This window comes from Crocodylus porosus, unplaced genomic scaffold (assembly GCF_001723895.1).
Source record: "Crocodylus porosus isolate Cpor-Errol unplaced genomic scaffold, CroPor_comp1, whole genome shotgun sequence".
NCBI classification, from domain to species: Eukaryota; Metazoa; Chordata; order Crocodylia; family Crocodylidae; genus Crocodylus; species Crocodylus porosus.
This window is the reverse complement of record NW_017728933.1, coordinates 4,738,045-4,752,835: the sequence shown is the minus strand read 5'-3', so window position 1 is coordinate 4,752,835 and position 14,791 is coordinate 4,738,045. Positions and strand designations below refer to the sequence as shown.

Genomic DNA, 14,791 nt, shown 5'->3' with positions numbered 1-14,791 from the left:
TGACCCCAGCTGACTTCCTGCCCTTTGGGCAGGGGGCTGGACTCGATGATCTCCCGAGGTCCCTTCCAGCCCTAATGTCTATGAAATCTCCAGTCCTCAGGCACTTGTGTGGGTGAAGTCCCTGACCCCGTGCTGTGGCTTCTCTCCGCCAGTTCCTGCGCAACGGTACGTTATGTCGGAGCACCGTGGATGGCGAGTGCGATCTCCAGGAGTACTGCAATGGATCCTCTGCGGCCTGCCCGCCTGACTTCTGGGTAATGGATGGGCACCCGTGCAAGCGGCAGTCTGGCTACTGTTACAAAAGCAAGTGTCAGCTGGCCAACAAGCAGTGCACCCAAGTGTTTGGGAGAGGTAAGAGAGACCGACATGTGAAAGGATTGGGCTCTAATGGCTTTTTAGTGGGACGCCCCAAATCTGGTCAGGTCCCTGCGGAGTGATGGCCCAGGCGCGTACGAGTCCCAGGGCACGGGGGCCTTGACACTGGGCTGGGCTTCCTTGAGTTTGACAAATTATGCGTGCAGGCCAGCCATGCTCGCCTGCCTTGGCGCTAGCCAGCGTGGTCCCCTGGCGAGGGACCGGTCTTTGTAGAGTACTGGCGGTGTCTTGCATTGGCAGCCAGCTACCATTTCTCACGCACCGGTGCTGAATCGCACGAGCTACATTGCCGCTGCCAGGGGCCTGGATGCGGTGCAGAGAGTAGGCCAGCGGAAAAGGTGGAACTGCAGTGTGGGGCTTGCCAGCTCCCTGCAGTCTGCACAGGCCCTGAGTCCCGCAGGTGCTGGAGCCTGGGGAGCTGGGCAGGCAGTGGCAGCGGTGGTATTTTGGCAAGAGGAGGCAGCCCGGTACTACACTGTTGGCTTTCACAGCCCGTTTGTGAAGGTGTCTGGGTAGGAGCAGTCTTAGGCTGGGGCGGGTCCCTGGCAGCATCTGGGGCCAAGTCGGGGAGAAAATTGCACGCCGACTCATGTCCGCTGCAGCCGAAGGGCCTCGAAGAGAGCTGGCTCAAGCGTTGGCAGGAAGGGTCAGATAAGGGCTCTGGGTTGGGATGGGCGACGTGTGCCTGTAGGCACTTGCTGTGTCCGGTTTCCGTGTGTCTCTGGCAAGTGGCACTCCCGTCTCTGTGTTTGCAGGGGCAAAAAGTGCGCCTTTGGCTTGCTACGAAGAAGTTAACAGCAAAAATGACCGCATGGGGAACTGTGGCTCCCAGCCGACGGGGTACCTGAGTTGTCCGGTGAGGTACGAGTGGCTGGACTGGGAATGGCCTCCTGCAGAGTGCAAGCGGGGCTGCATGCCAGACAGAAAAGTGGCTGCCCGGGCTGTTTACCTGGGTGTTGGGCCCTGCGTGGCTTCAGGAGTGGGCTGGCGGGAAGCTGCCCATTGCAGTGCGGTGGGAAAGGGCCAGGGTAGGGAACCTCCCGCTGCCCGGTGGCCTTCGGCCTGTTGATACCAACCTGGTGTTGCCGGGCGCCGTGGGGTTTGCAGCCTCGGGTGGGGCTGTGCTCTGACAGCAGGGTTGCTACGTCCATGTGCTGTGGAAATCCCCGGGCGGTCTCAGCGCTCCCTGCCTTCCTGGTGTTCTGCTGCCGGGGAAAGTGATTAGGAGATGAGACGTGCACAGTTAGTCCCCTCCTCTCCTGTGGCCACATAAACCGGAGCGAGCACGGCTTTCGTTCTGCCGGTTACTTTGTCGGCGATGCTGTGCTGGCAGGGAATGCCGCAAAGCTCTCCTTAGGCTCCCGAATGTGCTTTGTGGCGACTCGAGGGCAGCCACTCCTTGGCTTAGTAGAAATGGCATCCCAAGTGGGTAGTGCTTGGGGCAGGGGAGGTAAGCTGAGGGATGTGGCAGTGTTGTTTCACAAGCTGTCCCTTATCTCCCTTGGTGAGAGGGAACAAAAAAATATGAAATGAAAAGCAGCTGTGCTGGTGCACGATCCGCCCCCAAAGAACGGTGCTGGTGGAAGCAGCCCATGTTGGACAGACGCCTGAGTCCGAGGGGCGAGCTTGGAGCACACTGAGGTGGCTAAGGCAGGCAGGCTTGGTGGAAGCCCAGCTGTCAACCCTGTGTAGCAACAACCCCTCCTCCCCAGTCTGGTGACTCAGAAGTCCCAGGGTGGGGAGCCACCAGCTGCCAGCTGGCCGAGAAGCGTAGCACAGGTCTCCCTTGGGGTCTTCTGCAGCAGCAGGGTGCTGAGGGGAAGGGCTAGGGCTAGGGCAATCCTGCATTTCTGGCTGGGATCCTCTGGCCTGGAGCAGCTACCCTCTAGGAGGGTCTGGCAGGGAGCGCTGCTATCCTTCCCTGATTCTCTTGCCCCCCACCTCAGGGTGTGGGCTGCTTGGAGTCTCGCGGAACTGGACTGCCTCCTACAGCTGTGGTTCCCCAGGAAGTTGGGATTCACCTGGCCTGGGGATGCACCTGCATGGCACCAGGGGTGCAGCGGAGGGCAGGGAAGACACGGCAGGTGGGGTGCCCCATGCAGGGCTTGGCGACTGGAAAAGGCAATGTGCTTGGACCGCAAGGACAATGACCGGGGGGTGGGGGGGTGGAAAGCCTCACGGTCCCCGTCCTCTGATGCCTTGGCAGTGACTTCCTCTGTGGGAAGCTAGTGTGTGAGCTGCCGCTAAAGAAGCCCTTTGTGAAGACAACAGCGGCTGTCATCTACGCCAGGGCTAAGAGTCACCTGTGTGTCACCCTGGACTACATGCAGGACCTGGGCAAGACGGACCCCATGGCGGTGAGCGACGGTACCGTCTGCGGGGACAAGAAGGTAAGCAAAGGCTCGTGGCAGTGTAGCGGTGGCCATGTGCTCCAGGAAAGGGTGCACTTTTGGCAGCAGGGGCAGTGCCCCATCACTCTCACACCCACGCCCCAAGCCGGCGGTGGTGGGGCGATGTTGGCTCTAGGGAGAGGGCCCCAAGTCTTGGCGCAGCCCCCAAAAGGACGGGCACAGCACAGGCTGTGATTTCTAGCAACATGGAATCGGGGGTCTGCCTGGCTTGTAGATCTGCATGAACCGGAAGTGCGTGGACGTTTCAGTCCTGGGCTACAACTGTGACATAGAGACCAAATGCAACAATCGCGGGGTGAGTGCAAGCAGCACGTGTCTTACTGCGGAGAGTGACCCTGTTGGGGAGTTGCAGGCGTGGGCTGACCCCTGGCCTGCGCAGTCTGGCAACGCAGCTGGTGCGTGGTGGACATCAGTGAAAGACGGCGAAAGCCACTGTCCAGGCAGCTCAGATGCTTCACGGGTTCCCTAGCCAGGGTGGGAGGAACTCCCGGCACCCCTAGGCTGAGAAGCACTGTGCCATGCTGATACAGGCCTGCACCCTTTGGTTGGTGTTGAGTTTCTCTGGCGGGCGGTGCCCCAAGCCTTGGGCCGGTCTGTGAGGCCAGGAGCGCAGCCGCGCACCACCTGGAATTGGTTCTGGCTCCAAACCCGCACTGCCTTCTTCACGGCACCTCAAGAAACGTGGGCTCAGGGAGCCCTCGAGGCCTGAGCTGTGATGTGGATGCGGAGAAGGTCTCATGCACAGCTAGCAGACCGGAGACGGGGATGAGGAGGGATGGCAAAAGGATTGCCCGCAAGCATGGGTGGCGGGAGTGCCCCAGAGCTGGGGGAACACGGGCAGCCTGTGACATGCCGCCTCGTTCCCCCTTCTGTCACGCTCATCTCACAGGTCTGCAACAACAGAGGAAACTGTCACTGCGACTCTGGCTGGATGCCGCCCGACTGCACCGTTAAGACGAAAGCTGGCTTTGGGGGAAGCATTGACAGCAACTTCAGAAGCAGTCAGTATTCTGGACACGGTCCTTTTCCTTCCAGACTGATGTCTGAAATGCTTCCCAGGGCAATTTCCTGACACGGGTCCCACGGGGCAGCCGAGACACCCCGTTAGGGGGCAAAGCGTGGCGAGAGAGGCTGTTGTTGAACTGTGGCAGGGGAAAAAGGAGGGCAGCCCCCCCTTTCTTCTGCCCGCCAGAGCCCGTCGCAGCCATGCCCAGTGACAGCAACTGGGGAATTACTGGTGCGCTCTCTCGGCGTGCAGCCAAAACGTAGCCTCTCTTCCCCAGCCAGTGACCCCAGTGACGATGGTCCTGGCGCGCCATTGCCCGGTGTGAGTTGCTAGAGTGTGCTAGGGTGCATCGGGGCTTTTGCAGGCAGGCTGGCAGGGGTACCTGTACCAGGTTGAACACGCGAGAAATGTGAGGTGTGGAGAGCTTGGTGTTCCCAGCTCCTGCGTGCAATGGGTGGCGTCAAGGTTACAGCGCCCGCCCTGAGTAGAACTGGTCCGGCTGCGTAGAAGGCAGACCTGGAGGAGCCCAGCTCTGGGGCTGCCCTCAGCTGACAGCGGGGCGAGAGGCAAACCAGCCTTGGAACTTGCCAGCGGGGGCCCCGTCCATTGCGGATGGCCCGCCCCAGAGCTGCAGTCCCCTGGCCTAGGAGCTCCGCGCCCTGCCCTGGTGGGGCTGTGGGAGCCGGGAGACTGCGCGTTCAGGACCCGCGCTGTCGGTAATGATCGTTTCCTTTGCAGGTCCGATCGCCGACAGGGTCCACACAACTGCCGTGAGGAACTGGCTGCTGCTGAGCTGCTTTCTCTTTCTGCCGGTCCTGGTTGGCTCTGTCTTCCTGGTGATGAAGCGCAAGAAGCTGGCGCAGTGCTGTGACAAAAAGGAGCTGCAGGCCGACAAGTAAATGGGTCTGTTTGTAGGGGAACGGTTGGCATTTGGCTCAGGGAACTGCCTGGGCCTGGGGGAAGCACAGGAGGGCCGTAGCTGGGTGGCATGCCACAGGAAATCCCCTGCTGTGGAGAAGTCTGGGCGAGACTGCAGGGCCCTGGGCCGGAAGCCTCAGCCAGCGTCTGGAGCGCTCCTGCTGTCTTTTGCCCCAAGGGCTTGGTGGAGGGATGGGAGGAGGTGTCTGGGCGTGACGGGACTGCAAAGGTGGGACGAACCGTAGCTGAATGGTAGGAGCCTGTGGGCAAGATGGATCAGAACGGCAGAAGTGGGGCCGGCAGCTCAGCCTAACGGGAGCGCGTTAGGGCAGGAGGCGTGCCCAGCGGGGCGGCCAACTCTGACTGGGCTGCCCCACGCAGGCCCGGCAGTGGTAGAGGGCTGCAAAACAGCAGGCTGAGCAGAAACTGTCAGAGCAGCGAAAGGTAGCTTTCCCTCCCTCTTGTAGGGCTGGTGGGGTGGCTGCTGATGTAGGCTTCCCCGGCCTCCCTGGACAGCTGAGACAGGAGACCTGTGAGTGTCGCAGTGGATACGCCAGGCCTTGCGAGGCTGTGGTGGGTGTGAGCCTGCTGCACTGAGAGAGCAGGTTTTTGAACCTCGTGCCCCATGAATTGACACAACGCCCGGCTGAGCTGTAGCAGAAAGGCTTTAATAACAATACCGCCAGCAAGCTTATAAAACCGAAAGGCAAAAAAAGACTCCTTCCCAAACTAAAATGCACTACTCCACAGAGTCCTAGCGCACGCTTAGCAGCGGTAGCGTTCTCTCCACGAGGCTGGGGAAGGAAGCCGGTCCAGTCTGGCAGCCTGCATCACGCAGGACCCGTCGCTGGTTAAGCCAGGTGTGATGCAGCAGCGATGTCTCTCTGCTTCTCCTGGAGCGTGTGCCTCGCTGACAAATTCTGTGAGGTCTTAGCCTGTTTAATTGTATCGCTCGGAAGCCCTTTTCCTTGATGGCTGGCCGATTTAGAGTCCAAACAAATGGGGAGAAAAAGGTGTTGCTTGCCGTCTCATAACTGTGAGTTGCTGGGCTCCCATTTTTGCATTGTGTAGGGGTAAAAGGTGTGCATCTCTGCAGATCCTGTCCTTGTAGGTCGGTTTACAGGTGAAGGGCCTGAGCAGTCGGACAGGATGCTTAGAGGTGTCAGTCAGGCATGTTTGGAGGAGCTTGTACAGGCGGTGGTTTGTTTTTCAAACCCCCCGCACACTTGGAACAGGTCAGACATTTTTAGCACCCTGTACCTTAGGGGGTTTGTCACATACAAGACATCTTCCCTGTCTCTTTTACAAGCTTCTCTTCAGGTGCCTGTTGAGCCTTTTGTTTCCTCTAGCTGCTAGGTCCGTTGAAATGCATCTGTCGCTTTTCTGCCTTTTCTTGGCTTCTGAGACACAGGCACACACACGCGTGCATGATGAGTGGGTCAGTTCTCTGAACCATCTCCTTGGCGTGACCTAATCTCGCACAGCGAGTGAGACCGAGTGGGGTGGCTCTATTCGGTATGGTGCCGGCTGCCCTTTGGCATTTTTGCGCGAGAGGCACTGTGCTTTTCATGCGGTGGCCAAGATTTGACATGTAGGCCTGGTTAAGCTGTTGCCATACTCACCATCAACAAGCAAAGGGCAGGAGTGATAATGATTAGGCACCTTAGGGGTCTGGGAGCCACCTTCCTTCTTGAAGGGCACTGAGGGTAGTCCTCGAGGGCCACTCCCCAGAATGCCTTCTCCTTTCCCATGCGGGACCTCAGGAAGGATGCCGAAACCTGGGAGCGGAGGAAGACTGCTTCCCCGTACAGGTCCGCAAGCTGCAGGGTGTATGCGGCAAGTTCCCAAATAGCCATCGGCTATCCCGACACGGTCTAAAGAGCCACTTGAGTAGGGGAAGATATGCCCGCGCGTGCAGGTTTGCCTAGGGTGATTAGCCAGCCGAGGGCGACTAGCAGACAGGGCCAGAGGCTCTCTTGGATTTTTGCCCGTGCTGCCAATGGCAGCATAGAAGGTACTGCCATGCCCCAGGGTGGGGTGAAGCTGCCCAGATGCCCCTGGTCCTCGGCTCCCTGTGGCACACGGGTACGGCTCTGTGGAAATGGGAAGGAGGGCTAGATGCCGGCAGGAAATCCCTCATCTGGGCCCTCAGCCCCGGGGAGCAGCATGAATGCCACCCTCTGGCAAAAAGTCTGTTTGGAAAGCAAGAAAGCTGCCCACAATCCCCCCTACACCCTCTGGTAGCGAGGTGACAAGCCCAGAGGGCACCCGGACTTCAGGAGGCTGAGGGAAAGGATCGTGAGATGCATGGGGAACAGTGGGCGGATACGTAATGCCATGGCCCGGGAGCAAGGGCATGGGAGGGTGCTCATGGCTAAATGTAATGGGCGCGATAGCGAGTCATCTTTCTATAAGTTTGAGACAGTGTAGGACATGCGTCTGGTGCCTGATTTACAGCATTTGCGTCGTTATTTCTCAATGCAGCCTAGAAGACGTGGACAAGCCAGGAGATCCCAGGTAAATGTCAGCTGTCTAACAGTGCTGTAGGCCCGGAGCGCCGGTTACTTTGCTATTTGTACGTGGCAAATGGATGTTTTGAAAGCTTTGCTCGGGGGTGAGGCAGTTGCCTTCTCGATCCGAAAGGTGCCACTTTGATCCTGAAGGTGAGGGTGAAAGGGACAGCAAGCATGCAAGCCTTTGGCCCGCTCTGGTGCCCACTTTGGCCGACGTGATGCCTGCCACGCGCAGTCCAAGAAAACAAGGTGTAGAAACATCCGGAGTGCCTGGAGCTAGCTTCTTGCATGCGCAGTAGTTTGCCGTTGCCAACCTGCTGGCCTAGTGCTGTGCTCTGGAGCCTGGTGGCAGCAGGGCGTTTACATCCTTGGTCTGTTTGCAGCAGAGCGTAGCCCGGAGGAGCTGAGGGCCTGTGCTGGGAGTTTCTAGAAGCAGACAGTACGAGACAACAGAAAACCCAAGAAGTGTTTGGAAGACGGGCCGCAAGAAAGATGGAGCGGCCCCATGGGGCTTCCTGCGGAAGCAGGTGCCTGTTGTTATGAGTGGGCCTGGTGTATTTTCTCCTGAGTGGGTGCTGCAGCTTTGCGCGGGGCAAGTGTTTTGCTGCAAGTCCCAGTGGGAGTTAGCGGGGGTGTCTGACATCCCTCTTCCCTGCCTGGCGAGTGCTGGTGTGGAATAAAAAGTGTTCTGAGAGTGAGTAGCGACCTGGCTCTTTGCACCCCACACGCCTCACAGGGGCTCCCGCCCCGAGGGGGCCCAGAGAGCCTGCCGAGCCAGAGGGCAAGTAGTGCTGACTAAGCTGCGGGTGCCCAATGGTCCCGCGGAAGCGACCTGGGCAGGAGGCAACCTCCTGATCTCAGCACTTTTTGCACTGGCTGGCAGAGTTAACCGAGCCGGGCCCCAGAGGGGAAGACCACGCTGCTTCCTCCCGCAAAGACCCCCAGGTGGGAGGTGTTCCCTGCAGGTCCTGCAACACAAGCCAGGGCTTAGAGAGCACGCCTAAGTCATTAGCTTGGGGAGTTGCAAGAGAGAGTGGGGGCTGGCTCCTGATGCCTGCTAGGTCTAGCAAGGTGTTGAGCTCCGTCTCAGCCGTGGTTTGCCAAGGAGTTTTGGCAAATGCCTGTCCAGGGTCGGTGGGGCAGCCCTGTCTTTCCGCCTTTGCCTAGTGCTGCGCAGCTGGGAGGCAGCGCTCTGCGTGGCAGAATGGGAGGGGAAGCCTGGGCAAGGCCAGAGGCGGATGGCTGGAGCAGCAGGAGCTGCGACCACAAGACCTGGCTGCCCAGAGCAGGACACTGCAGGTGCTTCTCGAGGGCCATGGTACACCTAGGCACAGTGGAGCCTGCTCTGTGGGCTGTGGAAGGCAGCATGTGGCAGAGCCATGTGGGGGCAAGGCAGGGTCTGGCCAGGGGGAGGTCGCGTCACGGGCGGTGCAGTCCAGCTCCGAGGTGTGCGATGGTGAGGGTTGAGAGGCCCGGCGGGTGAGAGGCATGCGGTTGCCCTCAAATGGGCCCAGAAATGAACCGAGCATGGCCAGTGGGGAGAAGCAGCTGCTGCCTTTGCCCACCTGGCGAGCAATGGGGAAGGCCCTGGGGAGGAAAGACGTGTGTGGGTGCCCTTCCTCTGCTGCGGTACCTTGTGTGCAGAGCTGCTATGCACACGTCAGCACGCATGTCGGCTGTGCACACATGTCTGCACGCATGCCGGTGACGTATGGGCAAAGGGACTCGGATCCACGCGTGTGGTTGAGTGCAGGCAGGGGCCCGTAGTCCCGGAGAAGGCAGGAGTGGTGCCAAATGGTCACCTTGAGCATGGGGTCAAGCGGTGTGCACTGGTGCATGGGGCCTGTGCTGGCTGGGGGTGTGTGGCTGTGCCGTGTGTTGCAGCCTGCCCACCCACTGGGCACATCCTGGTTCTGCCAAGGTTGCTGTGGGAAAAGCTCTTGGTAGCCCAGCTTGTCTGGCTGTCGGGACGGGACCACTGGGCCGTGGCCTTCATGTGGCTGGTAGCCAGACCTGTGGTGCTCGGGGAAATGCTTGGGTCTAATCTGCTTTTTTTCTGGCGGACAGCCACCATTGAAGGTCTCCTACAGCGTCATCGTAGAAGCGCAGTAAGCGGCGCGGTCCCTCACCCCTGGCTCGTCCCTTGGTGGTCCCCGCAAGCCTGTCACAGGGAGGAAGTGGTGCCTAGCGATGCCACCCCGGTTGGGTTGTAACTTGCCCGGTGCCCTTGGGTCCATTGTGGTCCGAAACACGCTCTGTCGCTGGCTTTTCAGTCTGGCTACGCTGCCACCGGGGCCGTGGGTGCAATGACGTCAGGGACAGGCACTGTCCCTACGTGCAGCGAAACAGCTCCGTGTGGGAACCTCCCCGCCAGGCCCGTGACTGGTGCCTTGTGATGGATGTATGTGCTTCTAGGGAAGTGGGGACAAAGGGACCATGGCCTCGTGATGGCCCCTAGACCTCCAGGTGGGCCCTCCTGTGTAGGATGCGTGGCAGCCCATCTGCTGCCAAAGTGGGCTTCTGCCCAAGCTGCTGCCCACAGGCTGAGGCTGCGGGGGGAGCGGGATCAGGGCTGGGGTACAACCCAGCTGGGCCTCTGGGAATGTAACCTAGCAAGGAGAAATGGCTTCAGATGGCTGAGAAGGAGAAGCCGGTATAGGCGTGGGGTGGATCAGCTCCTGATGGGGGGTCCATTCATCCGTTGAGGTTGTTTGTGTTTCCCGGTGTAATCCATTTCCTAGCTTTTAGGGTCGGATGGGACCTATCAGGTCACCGAATTCGCCCCCCTGCCCTGGGCAGGAAAGAGCACTGGGGTCAGACGCCCCCAGCCAGGTGTTTGTCATCTCCTCTGAAATACCTCCAAGGAAGGGGACAGTAACACCGCCCTTGGAAGCGTAGTCTGTATTTTGGGAACCCGCACTGTAAAGAGTTTTTTTTCCTGCTGTCCAGTCTGTTTGCTCACCCACAGTTTGTGGCCTGTGGGTGTAGTTATCCTGAGGGGCGCCCTGGTAAACCTTGTATCCCCTATTCCCTGCTGCCCCACCGATGAGTTTGTAGACGGCCACAAGATCACCTCTTGGCCTTGTCTTGCAGAGGCTGAAGAGGTCCAGGTCCCTCAATCGGTCTTTGTAGGGTCTTTTCTGGAGGTCTTTAACCAGACGGGGGGCCCTTCTCTGAACCCTCTCCCGGTGAAGTACATCCCTCCTGACGCATGGCACTCCAACCAGGGCGCGACTCTCCAGCTGTGACCTGACCCATGCCGCCTAGAGGGGAAGTATTGTTGCCCTGTGGGGTCAGGCCAGCTTTCAGGATCTCAATATTGTGCTGTTAGACGGGAAGGTGTGACACACTTGCACATATACAAACATACAAATCAGTTAGGTGCATACACACACACACACTACCAGCTCAGCCACATACACATCCAAACCAGCCTAGGCACATGCATACCTATCACCAATTCAAGCACATACACTATACACCCCAAAAGTTAGACACAGATCACTAATTCATATATCATGCGCACAATGCCATATGTATGTATGTATGTATGCATCACACACACACACGCTTACCAGTTCACACATGTACAATACACCTAGACGTACACACAGGTAAGTTCCTAACTTGGATGATACAGTGCACTTGGGGTACCTGGGATACTTGGGGGAAGGTTCAGGTGAGAGAGAGTTAAAGTGTAGGGAGTGAAAGTTGGCAAAACTGGAATTAGAACCGGTGGACTACAGAGAAGCTGGCTGAGGAACTGAGGCTTGGGTTTACTTAAGGTAAGTAAGAAACTGAGGCAGACAGCTGAGATATTGGGCGGGGGGCAGATAAGTGGTGGAAGGAGGAGGCAGCCAGGAAAGAAACTGATGCAAAAACCTGGCTGCTCAGGGGAAGAGGACAAGGCAGTGGGGATAAGACAGTGGCAAAGAAATGGGACTTGGAGGCAGAGAGGAGCTCAGGACAGGTGTTGGAGGTGGCGGTGAGCCAGAAGCAGGAGAGGGAGAAATGAGACAGAAGTTAGAAGGGCGAAGAACAGAGATTGGAGCAGTGCTGAACCATAGTAACGCAAAACCCAACTTAGAGGTCCAGATAACAGGTTTATTACACAGACAACACACTACACAGCCCCGTGAAGTTATTGGTACACACACACAAGCACTCACAATGGCAGCAGGAGAAAGAGGCTCAGTGGAAGGGCTGGAGTCCAGGTGGGGAATAGAAGCAGAGTCCAAGTCCTCGGTTGAAGAGAGGGTTGGGGGTGATAGCTATCTATCCAGGCTGGAAAGGGGTCCTTGTCCAGTAGGGGCATCACTGGCAGGGCCTCTGGGTGGATAGGTGGTGTGGCATGGTGCTGGTCTAGATGGAAAAGGCATCCCACTGGGTCTGTCTTCACTGCCCCTTTTTATAGGGGCAGACCTTGTGGGACCCTAGTGACAGGAGGCATGCCCAGGCAAGGGCCAGCCCCTGGCGAACTGGGCATGTGTGCTCCATGCAGGAATGTGCAGTTTTGGATGTCTAATGGTGGGGTAAAATGGGAAAGTTGCTGGTTCTGCACGGTCTTTTGTCTTTCAAATGCTGGGTTCTTGTGTTTGTTTCTGGGTGAGGTCCGTGGTTCCTGGATGAACTGATGCAACATGATGGCCCGGTCGTTCGAGGCCATTCAGTAGAGGCCTGCTACCATTATATTTCAGTCATTCCCAATCACTCTCATTCATCTGGGAACCAATTTACATGGGAGGAGTACAATGAAGAGTGCAGTTGCAACACGGGATGCCCAGACAGAGGACACAAGATGGAGGCTTGACATATAAAATGGAAACTTGACATGACTTTGGTTCACTTACAAATACAGACTTAACCATACAATATTCATATGAAACAGTACAAATCAATACAAAAATTATAATAAAATACAGTATACAACAGTAAAAATCAATACAAGCCTAATAACAATACAATATAAAACAGTGGATATCCAAAACCAAAAACTTGCTACCAAACTAAAAATGTTAAAACTTATCTTAAGTCTGAGCTCACTTATGCTTGTCTACAGGGAATAGAGAGGGAGAGAAAGAAAAGCCAGAAATAATTGGGGAAGGGAATGCATATCCTACATATTTGGGGAAGGGAATGCGCATATATATATATATAAAAAGAAAAATGGGGCTTTGCTACAGTATCGCCTCCCCGGCCCTGTTTGTGATGCACCTGCTTATGCAAGGAAGAGCGCGGTTAGCTTGACTTCTGACTTAATCGCACCGGCGGCTCATGTTTGTTTTGCAGTTGACTCCGACTCCGAGATCCCTGTCCGCATTTGCACGATGTAGAACGGTGCCTGCCGGGCTGTGGGAGTGTGGCTGATTCTTCCTCCCCAGGTGCAGCACATGACACTTAGCTTTCTTCGCCTGCCTCCGATTCTGTTCTGCTTGCTTCCCTCGCCCATCTGAATCCACCTGGAGGCACTCCCTGCGCTAGAGCGTGTGTCCCTGCCCCTCTTGGTTTGGTTTTGTCTGCCAACTTGGACCAGGTGCTTTCTACTCCCTTGTCCAAGTTGCCCGTGAAGATACTGAGCAGTACCAGTCCCAGGACAGAGCCTTGCAGGACTCAGCTGCCCACACGTCTCCAGTAGAGACCGACCCATCCACTGTTGCTCTCTGGGTGCATCCCGTAAGCCAATTTTCTGCAGTCCAGACTGCATAGTAATCTACGTGGCCACTGGGTCGTTTATTTATCAGAGTTGGGTGCCACACTGTGTCAAAGGCCTTTTTAAAGTCTAAGGAAATAACATCCACCTCTGTTCCTTCGTCCAAGCGTTTTGTGACCCGGTGGTAAAAAGAAACCGGGCTAGTCGGGCAGGATCTGCCTGCTGCAAATCCACGCCAATTGCATCCACGGTTCCTCCCGCCAGCGTGACTGCTTCTAGGGAGGATATGGTGCTGGTTTCCCCAAGTCAGTGGTGACGCTCAGCACCTGAGGTAGGTGCCTCTCTTGTCCTGGAACAGGGAAAGACGAGAAGCGTGTGGGGCCCTTGCGGTATATGGCATGCACAAATCAAGCTAGTTCTTAGTTGGCTGTTGCTCTTGTTACCAGATTTGCCCATCCCTTTGGGGTCTGCCCATTTATTAGGGACATGTTTGTAGGGTCTTGGTAATTCTATCAATGCGCTGCTTGTGTTACTTGTGTTTCTGTACGGAGCTGCATCTCTTCCCTTCTGCCAGTCCTCAGCCCCAAGGGAGCTATCTTGCAAGGCTCAGTTTCAACAGGGCTGGGTTTCTCCAGTCGCCACATCTGTCTCACACACACACATGCACACACACACAGGTGAACAAAATCCCTCTGCATCCGGCTGGGTGTCCAGATGACACCCTCATGGGCCAGCATTCAGTTCATTAGGACACGTCTGAGCCAAACTGGGTCAATCAGCTGTACAAGCTGATCCCCTTCTGTGCTTCAGATTCAGCATGTCCCAATCTTTAGTCTCTTGCTGAGCAGACCCCACAGTATTTTGGGGCTTCACAGGGATCTTTCGCTTAGGTAAAAGAAGCGTTGCTACAGAGCAAGTGGGGAAGGAGAAGTAGAGAAGGAAAAATATATCCAGTTACCACCAGTTTGACTATAAAAGTTATTTATTGCCAAGTATATGAAATATATAATGGTACTAGTAGTAATAGCCATGCAAAGGACAACAAACACAAACAATTACAATACTACCCTGGTTTCACTAACTATTTGGGGAAACTTAGCTCAAGCTTAACTAATACAGTTCAGGTTCAGAAATTTATGCTTAAAGAGAAAAGAGAGAGTGCTGGGTTCTCACCAGTCCAAGGCACTCGGGTAAAGTTCTCAACATGATCCTTGAAGGGAGACGATCTGCTTCTTCCAGCTTCTCAGGAACAACAGCAGGTGGTGTCAGCACACACAACTGCTTTTTTACAGATTTTCATACCCTCAGTTCAGCTTCTTTAAAGGATTTTCAATAGTGTAAATCATTGTCTTTTCTCTTGACAAGGGGTTATCTGCTTTGGAACCTCTCAAAAAAACTGTTTGAAACTTAGGACGACAAGGTTAGGGAGTAACCAGACACTTAGGAGCTAGCTTGAAATTCCTTTGGATAGCAGATATACTGATGGGAATCTCATGGTTTCTTCAGAAACAATAAATAGCTTGCAGCATCGGGGTTTTGGATTTTCACTTGTTGTGAACAAACCTCAGCTCAGCATGACTTTTCCAGATCTTACTATAGTCTTTTAACAGACTTATGGCAAATATTGGAGTGTTTATAACCTTCTTTGGAGAGGACTTCCACCAGTTGTCCCGGGAAAAGTATGACAACACTTGTGGTCAGGGCTCCAATGGGCTGGACGCTGTGATGAGCCCTGTACCATTGTTCAGATGTTGCCCGTACCCCCTGACTCGGTGTCTTGCCTCAGCATTCCCTAACCCAGTGACCAAGTTTTAGTCAAGTGAGTTTAACTAGGCCTCCCATAGCGGGACCAGGGAACTTATGCTTAGAGGTGTGTATGTGTGTCGCGGGGGGGAAGGTCCTTTGTAAATCCAGCTGA

General features: G+C 56.0%; 1 protein-coding gene across 4 annotated transcripts in view; it reads left to right on the top strand.

Annotated features, from left to right (window-relative positions):
- Positions 1 to 13,491, top strand: part of LOC109317412 (disintegrin and metalloproteinase domain-containing protein 2-like) — a 21,198-nt gene extending 7,707 nt beyond the window's left edge. For 2 of the 4 annotated variants that reach the window (XM_019546079.1, XM_019546078.1), the window contains 8 exons: positions 153 to 351; positions 1,131 to 1,236; positions 2,582 to 2,765; positions 3,001 to 3,081; positions 3,676 to 3,787; positions 4,531 to 4,687; positions 7,195 to 7,227; positions 7,607 to 7,917. In XM_019546079.1, the coding sequence (XP_019401624.1) occupies positions 153 to 351; positions 1,131 to 1,236; positions 2,582 to 2,765; positions 3,001 to 3,081; positions 3,676 to 3,787; positions 4,531 to 4,687; positions 7,195 to 7,227; positions 7,607 to 7,616 (882 nt within the window). In that variant the 3' untranslated portion in view covers positions 7,617 to 7,917. Of the gene's footprint in view, positions 1 to 152; positions 352 to 1,130; positions 1,237 to 2,581; positions 2,766 to 3,000; positions 3,082 to 3,675; positions 3,788 to 4,530; positions 4,688 to 7,194; positions 7,228 to 7,606; positions 7,918 to 13,040 lie in introns of those variants that run through there. The other 2 variants (XM_019546080.1, XM_019546081.1) reach the window with 2 other exon arrangements.
- The last annotated feature ends 1,300 nt before the right edge of the window (positions 13,492 to 14,791 follow it).